Source organism: Rhinopithecus bieti, unplaced genomic scaffold, assembly GCF_001698545.2.
Source record: "Rhinopithecus bieti isolate Rb0 unplaced genomic scaffold, ASM169854v2 scaffold_5882, whole genome shotgun sequence".
NCBI classification, from domain to species: domain Eukaryota; kingdom Metazoa; phylum Chordata; class Mammalia; order Primates; family Cercopithecidae; genus Rhinopithecus; species Rhinopithecus bieti.
In genome coordinates, this window is record NW_016805188.1 from 1,998,016 (window position 1) to 2,008,423 (window position 10,408).

Consider the following 10,408-nt stretch of genomic DNA (forward strand, 5'->3'; position numbering starts at 1 on the left):
ACCTAAGAGAAATAAAAATGTATGCCTGCAAACAGCTTGTTAACAAATGCTCATAGACACTTTATTCATAAAAGTCAAAGTCTGAAAACAATCCAAAGGACTGGCACATTAATAGTTATGCAGATTTTGCATGTTCCCACAGTGGGCTATTACTCAAAACATAAAGGTATGAATTGTTGGTGTACACAACAACATGGATATGTCACCAAAATATTATGTTGAAAAGAAGCAGCCAGATACCAAGGAGTATATACCATATGATGCTATTTATGTGAAATTATTGAAAAGGCAAAATTAGGTCAGTAATTGACTGGGGCTGGGGATGGTGGTGGGAATTGGCTGTAAATAGGCACGTGAGAACTTTTTCTGGTGATGTAAGTAGAAAGGTTCTGTATCTTGATTGCTACAGTTATTAGAATATATCTATTTGTCAAGACTCATCAAGCTGTACATATAATAGGCACATTTTATTGTGTGTAAATGAAAAACTGATTTTAAAAAAGTGTAAATATCGGCTGGGCATGGTGGCTCATGCCTGTAATCCCAGCACTTTGGGAGGCCTAGGAGGGCGGATCACAAGGTCAGGAGATTGAGACCATCCTAGCTAACATGGTGAAACCCCATCTCTACTAAAAATACAAAAATTAGCCGGGCGAGGTGGCGGGCGCCTGTAGTCTCAGCTACTCAGGAGGCTGAGGCAGGAGAATAGCATACACCTGGGAGGCGGAGCTTGTAGTGAGCTGAGATCGCCCTATTGCACTCCAGCCTCAGCGACAGAGCGAGACTCCATCTCAAAAACAAAAAAGTGTAAATATCGGGTTAGTACAGATTGAGCATCCTAATCCAAAAACCAGAATGCTCCAAAATCCGAAACATTTTGAATGTTGACAAGATGCCGCAAGTGGAAAATTCTACATCTCACCTCAAGCACTTCTTGCACAAAATTATTTAAAATATTGTATAAAATTAACTTCAGGCTATGTGTATAAGGTGTATATGAAACATAAATGAATTTTGTTTTTTCATTTTGTTTTGTTTTTTGAGATAGCGTCTCACTCTGTCATCCAGACTGGAATGTCGTGGCGCGATCTTGGCTCACTGCAACCTCCACCTCCCAGGTGAAAGCAATTCTCCTGTCCCACTCCTTCGAGTAACTGGGACTACAGGCACCCACCACCATGCCTGGCTAAATTTTGTATTTTTAGTAGAGATAGGATTTCACCCTATTGGCCAGGCTGGTCACAAACTCCTGACATCAGGTGATCCACCTGCCTCAGCCTCCCAAAGTGCTGGGATTATAGGCATGAACCACCAAGCCCAACCTATAAATGCTTTTGTGTTTAAACTTGGGTTCCATCCCCAGGATATCTCATTATGTATATGCAAATATTCAAAAATCTGAAAAAATCCAAAATCTGAAACACTTCTGGCCCCAACCATTTCAGATAAGACATATTCAAGCTATTCTTCATTAATGCCTTCTTACCAATGTTTACTGTATATATCTATAATTGTAGGATTTTACTTTCACTCAAATATACATACTTCAAGGTGAATTCATCTGTGGTCTCTGGTCCCTATCGTCCAAAAATAAATAAATAGATATTTTTATATTGACAGCTATTTATATGTACAGATACATTTTTCAAATTTATATTTATATAGAGAGATACAGCAATCCATACAATGCCATTATCACCAAGGCATGAACGAGAGTAATAAATATCAGGAGTGATCCTTAAAAGAAGAACAGATGACCAAAGGGCATCCCGAAAGTACATGGCACCAAAAAAAAAAAAAAAGCAAATAACCAGATTTTAAAATAGGATAAGGACATAAGTGGACATTTCTCCAAAGATGTTATACAAATGGTCAACAAGCCTGGGCAACACAGAGAAACCCTGTGTCTTCAAAAAAATTTAAAAATTAGCCAAGCGTGATGACACATGCCTGTGGTCTCAGCTACCCAAGAGGCTGAGGTGGGAGTATTGTTTAGGACCAGGAGGCTGAGGTGGGAGTATTGTTTAGGAACAGGAGGCTGAGGTTGCAATGAGCCATGATTACTCCACTGCACTTCAGGCTGGATGACAGAATGAAAGTTTGTCTCAAAAAAAAAAAGACCAACAGACATGTGAAAAAATACTCAACATTACCAATTTTTAGGGAAATGCAAATCAAAACCACAATGAGATATCACCTCACACTCATTAGAATGGCTACTATTAAAAAAAAAATAACAAGTGTTGCTGATGATGTGGAGACATTGGAATCTTTTGGTGGAAATGCAAAATGGTACATCCACTGTGGAAAACAGTGTAGCAGTTCCTCAGAAAAATTACTAATAGAATGACCATATGATCAAGCAGTTCCACTTATAGCTGTTTATTCAAAAGAATCAAATGAGGGTCTCTAGGAGATATCCAAACACCCAAATTCATAATAGCGTTATTTACAATAGTCAAAAGGTGGAAGCAACCCAAGTGTCCATCAGGGGATGAATAGATTGATCAAATGTATATCCATGCGGTTGAATATGATTTTGCCTTAAAAATGAACACATTTCTCAGCCGGGCGCAGTGGCTCAAGCCTGTAATCCCAGCACTTTGGGAGGCCGAGACGGGCAGATCACGAGGTCAGGAGATCGAGACCATCCTGGCTAACACGGTGAAACCCCGTCTCTACTAAAAAATACAAAAAGAAAATTAGCCGGGCGAGGTGACAGGCGTTATGGTCCCAGCTACTCGGGAGGCTGAGGCAGGAGAATGGCGTAAACCCAGGAGGCGGAGCTTGCAGCGAGCTGAGATCTGGCCACTGCACTCCAGCCTGGGCGACAGAGCGAGACTCCATCTCAAAAAAAAAAAAAAAAAAAAAAAAAAAAACAAAAAAACCAAATTTCTCATACATGCTACAACATGGATGAACCTTGAGGATATTATCCTAACTCAAATGAGCCAGTCACAGTAAGACTGTGACTCTGCTTATATGAGAGCATTAGTCTGTTTTCACACTGCTGATAAAGCCACACCCAAGAGACTGGGTGATTTATAAAGAAAAAGAGAGTCACAGTTCCTTGTGGCTGGGGAGGCCTCACAATCATCACGGAAGGCAAAAAGCACTTCTTACATGGCAGCAGGCAAGACAGAATGAGAGCCAAGTGAAAGAGATTTCCCATTATTATAAAACCATCAGATCTCATGAGACTTACTCACTACCACCAGAACAGTATGGGGGAAACCGCCCCCATGATTCAGTTATTTCCTACCAGGTCACTCCCACAACACATGGGAATTATGGGAGCGATAATTCAAGATGAGATTTGGGTGGGGACACAGCCAAACCATATCAGTGAGGTACCTATAATAGTCAAACTCATAGAAACAGAAAGTAGAGTAAAGGTGGTTGCCAGGGATGGGGGGAAGGGAGAATATACAGTTGTTTAATGGATACAGAGCTTCAGTTTTGCAAAATGAAAAAGCTATGGCATCCTAGTGACACTGCATTTAGCTTTTCTTGTTCCTCTTTGGGAGCTATTTGTGTTAATATGGACTGCCACACGTAATGTTTAAATTGGACTCATCACATTGTGTTGTCTTTTTGTAATCTTACGTGAAGAGAATCTGTACTGTAAGTAAAACCTACTCCCCCAAAAAGGTATGGCCTTGAGTCTGCATTGAACAGTGTAATTTATGTTCATGAAAAAAAAAAAAATTCCGGAGATTGGTCACACAAGAATGTGAATATACTTAACACTATTGAACTGAATGTGTGTACTTAAAATTAAGATGGTAACTTTTATGTTATGTGTATCCTACCACAATTAAATATTAAAATATTGTTTTAAGTACATGGGCAGAAGGAGAGAAAATGATGCAATTCAGTTGCTTGGAAGGAGACTGAATGGATTTCATGGAATCATATTCATAATAACAGTAATGACAACAAACATTTAATGAGCATGTACCATGTGCCAGAAACTATAATCCTCCTAAAAATGTTGCCTCATTCTCACTCCCTATTAATAAAACTTAAACCGTCGCCCTGTGTATCTGAGGCTAGCTAGACATCCAGGCACCAATTGTCACGTTTTAATGGTCACATTAAATTTCCCAGGCATTTAACGTGCTGTTCCACAGAGTGATTGAGCAGGCTAACAAGGTGGAAGACATGCAGGGACGCATCTCTATCCTGATGGAGAGCATCACCCACGCCGTCTTCCTCTACACCAGCCAGGCGCTATTTGAGAAGGACAAGCTCACCTTCCTGTCCCAGATGGCTTTTCAGGTAAGGAGATCAATTACTTGAAAAAGGATCCCCAGAACCAAAGGCAGATATCTCTCTCTCTCTCTCTCTCTCTCTGTCTCTCCCTCTCTCTCTCTCTCTCTATATATATATATGTATATATATATATAAAATATATTAATATTTATATGTATTTTATGTAAATAGTATATAATATATGTTTTAATATAATATTATAGAATATTAATTTTATTTCCGTGTGAAGCAAAATATAATAGACACCTTTTTCAGAAGCCCTGGTGGCATGAGGAAATTGCCTTCCCACAGGGAACTTAGGCATGTGACGCCTTCTCCTAGTCCCAGTGCTTGGGTTTGGGGAGGGGGGCTTGGGGGTGGTATACAAACATTGCACTCCTACCACAGGTCACCTGAAAACATTCCATGAGACCAGTGTTCTCACCTCCTCGGGTCCGTAAAGAACGTCCAGGCCCTAACCAGGAAGGTTCTTTGAGATGAGGGTTAGTGTCCAGATCTGAGTGAGCTGAGAGTTGTTCAGAGTCTCCTTACAAAACAGCAACTGGGTTCATCCATGTGTCACAAAATGACTGAATTTTCCTTTTTTCATTGTGGTGTAGTTAATAATGTATATTTTTAAATTGCAAAGGAGATTTAAGTCTCATCACAAAAATGATAAGTATGTGACTGATGGATATATGAAGTTTAGCTTAATGTTAACCATTCTACAATATAACATGTATCAACAGCATCACACTGTACCACTTAAATATATATACCATTATTATTCTGTCAGTTAAATTAAGAAAAGACAGCAGTGAATAGGTAAAAGAGGCTCCAGGTTTCTGCCACACCTTCAGTGAAACCTGCTTCTTTTTTTTTTTTTTCCTTTTCACAATTGAATTTGCTATGAAAGACTTTGTTTAATAAAAGTGTTTGGGCCAGGCGCAGTGGCTCACGCCTGTAATCCCAGCACTTGGGAGGCTGAGGCCGGTGGATCACAAGGTCAGGAGATTGAGACATCCTGGCTAACATGGCGAAACCCCGCGCTCTACTAACAATACAAAAAATTGATGCCGGGCGTGGCGGGCACTGTAGTCCCAGCTCTTGGGAGGCCTGAGGCGGAGGAATGGTGGTAACGCTGGGGCAGAGCTTCAGTGAGGCTGAGATCAAGCCGCTGCACTCCAGCCTGGCGACAGGAGGGAGACTCCATCTTAAAAAAAAAAAAAAAAAAAAAAAAAGTGTTCATGACAAGAAAAAAGAAACCCTTGCAGACCACATTCCTAGATAAAATAAGCAGGTTGTCCTTTTATCAGCTAGTTTGCTTTATGTCTTTTTCTATCCAAATGTTAAGGAAATGTCTATGTCTTACCTATTCTGTGTGTGCCAAAGAAGGCACTTTATACACGCCTGCAGCTAATGATGAACTGTGTATCTAATAAACAGGAGCAAGGCATTACACAATGAAATACTTGTTTTTTTGTTTGTTTGTTTTGAGACAGAGTCTCGCTCCATTGCCAGGCTGGAATGCAGTGGCGTGATCTCAGCTTACGCAACCTCCGCCTCCCAGGTTCAAGCAATTCTCCTTCCTCAGCCTCCCAAGTAGCTGGGACTACAGGCACGCACCACCACACCCAGCTAATTTTTGTATTTGTAGTAGAGATGGGGTTTCACCATGTTGGCCAGGATGGTCTCGATCTCTTGACCTCATGATCCACCCGCCTCTGCCTCCCAAAGTGCTGGGATTACAGCCGTGAAATACTTGTTTTGTATGTACTGCTCATTAATAGGAAAAGGCCAGGGATGATAGTACATGACATGAACATCTATTTAAAACTTCCCTTTGGAAGCCGTAGCTGTATCATAACCTCAAGTCCTGACAATCTATATAAATCAAAGTTTCATATCTATATGGACAATTACTTGTTTGTTGAAATAAACTCAAGAAAAAATAGCTAATAAAATATTTTAATGCATGTTATCACTCATAACACCTTTTGAAAATATCTGGAATTTTAAGATAAAGCTCAAAAATGTTACCTGTTTAGCTTTGTGGGGTGTTATGGTTTTTATATGAAAATTAGGAATACTTCATTTGTACTCTCCAAAATATACTATGGATTTTTTTATCAGTTCTGTGAGCAGAATAGCTAAAGTTTATTCCACTTCACAATGTGTTTAGTTATACCTGTAAAAGGTTTTCTCATTCTCAATATAATCTTACATATTAAACTTCATGTACCTCGTAGTTTATTGAATAACTACTATACCAGAATTAACTAATAATACTGGTTCTACCTTCTGTTTAGTAATTTAATCCATTGTCATTAGAGGTTTTCTCATTTTGAATGTGTTAAGACAAGTTTGATCTAATAATAAAACACTTATGAATGCATATTTTAAATATGTTGCTAATAGAGATAGGTGTTAGAATTGGAGTAAATCAGCCTTCATAATTATTTTCTGTTAGATTTCTGATCATGGTTTTGAGATCATTGACATAATCTGAGATTCACTATTTCAACAATAGAACAGATATCAACTGGACTTCCCAGCAGGTGTGGTTCTACCTACTCAGTCATGTCTGTTAAATGTGTGACTACTTCCTGTGTCATGATTTTGATGTAAACCAAATAACCCTTTTCAATTTTGTCTACTCTCAAGATTTTGTTGAGAAAGAAAGAGATAGACCCCCTTGAACTGGATTTCCTGCTTCGATTCACTGTTGAACACACTCATCTGAGTCCCGTTGACTTCCTAACTTCTCAGTCATGGAGTGCTATCAAGGTATGTTAGGAATACAGTTTCTTAATTTCCGGGTCTTATTTAAAATACTAGCTCTCTCCAGTGTTGAAATGTAAACATTAAAGAATACAGGTGATGTATTAAGCACCATTTCAGTTTAGAAATGTCCTATATAATGTAATGTTATTAATCTTTGTATTATTAAATTGGTTAATTTCTCATTTAGATGTAAAGGAGCCATTAACTTATGTATGCGTGGAAAAGTTAATAAACATGTACAATTTGTCAGGATCTTTGATAAAAGCCAAGTGATACAAATGAATATTTTTTAAAATTTCCTTAAATCTACTTTGTTTTCTTTTTAAATTGTCTCTCCATTTTTCTAAATAGTTCTTTAAATTACACCACAATAGGTTCGTTTATTCTCATTGTAAAATGTTTAAGCAAAACAGAATATTGTAGAGAAAAAAGTGACAGTTGCCTTAAACCTCAATTATCAATGCTCATTGCATTTTTCTGTCAAAGGCCCTATTGTTAGGAGTGAATTCTCCCAGGATCTGGAGTATCTTAATGATGTTCAACATATGCTAAGCTTTGCCCTACTCTTTTTTCTAAGAAGGAAACATTTCTATGCATTGAAAATAACTGTTATTTTTTTTTTTATTTTTTTTTATTTTATATATGTTCTTATTTTATATATGTTCAGTTTTTTAAGTTAGTATTTGTAATTAGATTGTAACTTTAGAATTCAAAATTCAAGTTCAAATGTGTATCACTTGGTGTCAACAGGAAACAGATGGCACATTCAAAAGGGTGATGAAGAAAGTTTAACCAAGAGTCTATTTTCATAGTATGGGCAAGAAGGATTAGGAAATCAACCAGGGGATGGGGCAGGAAAAAGGAGGAAAAGGACAGTTACTGGAACTACTGAGGAATGAAGTTATGGGAGAGAGCCAACCGTAGGGGATCTATGGCCTGTGGCGGAGAAACATATTCCCTGCCAAACCACATTCCTGTGAGAAAGAGCTGGGGTGGAAATGTTCCCAGAAAGGAGTCCTGATCCAGACCCCAAGAGAGGTTCTTGGATCTCGTGCAAGAAAGAATTCAGGGTAAGTCTGTAAAGTGAAAGCAAGTCTATTAATAAAGGAATGAAGAATGGCTACTCCATAGGCAGAGTAGCCCTGAAGACTGCTGGTTGCCCATTTTTATGGTTATTTCGTGATGCTAAACAAAGGGTGGATTATTCATACCTCCCCTTTTTAGACTATATAGGGTAACTTCCTAACGTTACCATGGCATTTGTAAACTGTCATGGCACTGGTGCAGTGTAGCAGTGACGACGACCGGGGTCACCCTCATCACCATCTTGGTTTTGTTGGGTTTTAGCCAGCTTCCTTACTGAAGCTGTTTTATCTTTATGACCTGTATCTTGTGCCAACTTCCTGTCTCATCCTGTGACTTAGAATGCCTTAACCTCCTAGGAATGCAGCCCAGCAGGTCCCAGCCTCAATTTACCCAACTCCTATTCAAGATGGAGTTGCTCTGGTTCAAACGCCTCTGACAGAAGTACCCCCACCCCTCTCTTCTCCAGTCTTCCAGGCTCCTGTCATTGCTTTTTGTTGGCCAAACCCAGCTAGGTCAGGGAACCAGGGAACTTAGCTCAAGTGTCCTTTGCGCTCACCCTCTCAGCAGAGCAAAAAACAAAAACAAAAGCAAAATTAGGAAATCTGGAGAGGAAAGTGAACACTATCCAGCACGGTTTTTTTACATAAGATTAGATACATTCACAAGTCTTCATCTCAAACTATAAAGTATCGTTCACACCATTCCTACTTGTTTCCCTATCATATTACAGGCAATTGCCCTCTTGGAAGAATTTCGAGGCATAGACCGAGATGTGGAAGGATCTGCCAAGCAGTGGAGGAAGTGGGTAGAATCCGAGTGTCCAGAAAAAGAAAAATTACCTCAAGAATGGAAGAAGAAAAGTTTAATACAGAAGCTGATTATTCTGAGAGCAATGCGTCCTGACAGAATGACATATGCTCTCAGGTGGGGTGGTCAGCATTTTTGGAAACGCAAGTAAACATAGAGGAAATGTAGTCTGAGGAGTTTGGAGAATCTGGTGGAAGTGTTTACCATCCATATTGTTGGGGAGTGATTCTGCTGAGATTTTGATATTATAATCATTGCTACTGTTAAAATTTGCTAAACACTAAACCATGTGCTAGGCAGACTCAGCACATTCTTCCTGAAAAACTTAATTCTGAAATCAGTAGAGGGGAGACAGGGTACTGATGAAAATACTCCTGGAAGAGAAATGGGTGTCAGCAGAGTTCAGAGGCCAGGAACATGCATTCATGCATTATCCAAGTGTAATTTCCATCGTTTTCATTCAGTGATGGCATTTTGGCTCTGAAGATTTTGCATGTCAAACCAAAATGAATTCCTTTCATGGAATCATTCATAGTCCCTCTGACTTTACAACCAATGCAATTTCAAAGCAGAAACCCTTGTCTACATCTTGGTTTAAGTGTCCTTTTTCTTTGCCCTCTTGGCTTCTAAATGGTAATGTGCTGCTTAATTCATACAAATCTTATTCTAATTTGAATTCACCAACGAAAGAGTTCTCAACTTCCTTCCCTATTGTGTTTCTTCAGTAATATTCATGTGCCTCAGGTTTTTTCCTTTGCTTTGTCTAGTTCAGCCAATTTTCCCTTTGCAGAAGCCTCTGCTGAACTCTACTTTACAAGTTAATTCTGCTTAGTAGTACTTACTTTCTGCTAAATCTGATGCTGCTGGAAAATACTTGCTTAATTGAGCCTCCCTGTGTTAGAAACACCCCAAAAATCATTTGTATATTCATGAGAAGCCCAGCAGGCTGGAAAATTGCACTGTGGCAAATCTAATGAACTGTTAATAAGTAATGGGGGAATCTGGCAGGGGATTTGGGGGATACAAAGCCATAGCAGACAGCTGATGACACTTGGAGGGGGGTCTCAGTAGCCCCCCAAAATGGAATTGTAGGCTTCTGATTTTCAGAGCTTCTAAGGAAGAGAGGGATTTCATTGACACACTTACCCCATACATCTAGTTGGATTCATATTGTCATTCTAACAAGACATCCCACATAATAAACATGGTTACTTCTGTCCTGTGCCTGTGTGGTTTAAGCTTATCCAAATGGTGACTCTCTTCAAGGTCAAAACCACTGATCATGTTTTTTTGTATTCTTGTTTTTTATAGAAATTTTGTAGAGGAAAAACTGGGTGCAAAGTATGTAGAGAGGACCAGATTGGACTTAGTTAAAGCATTCGAAGAAAGCAGCCCGGCCACCCCCATATTCTTCATCCTGTCTCCAGGGGTAGATGCCCTTAAAGACCTGGAGATTCTTGGTGAGTGGCAGGGAGGC

At 39.3% G+C, this 10,408-nt stretch overlaps 1 protein-coding gene across 1 annotated transcript in view; it reads left to right on the forward strand.

The window, feature by feature from the left end:
- Positions 1–10,408, forward strand: part of DNAH11 (dynein axonemal heavy chain 11) — a 396,815-nt gene that overhangs the window by 353,497 nt on the left and 32,910 nt on the right. Inside the window, exons 69-72 of the mRNA XM_017871552.1 lie at positions 4,111–4,281; positions 6,919–7,041; positions 8,855–9,048; positions 10,243–10,391. Of these exons, the coding sequence (XP_017727041.1) occupies positions 4,111–4,281; positions 6,919–7,041; positions 8,855–9,048; positions 10,243–10,391 (637 nt within the window). The remainder of the gene's footprint in view (positions 1–4,110; positions 4,282–6,918; positions 7,042–8,854; positions 9,049–10,242; positions 10,392–10,408) is intronic.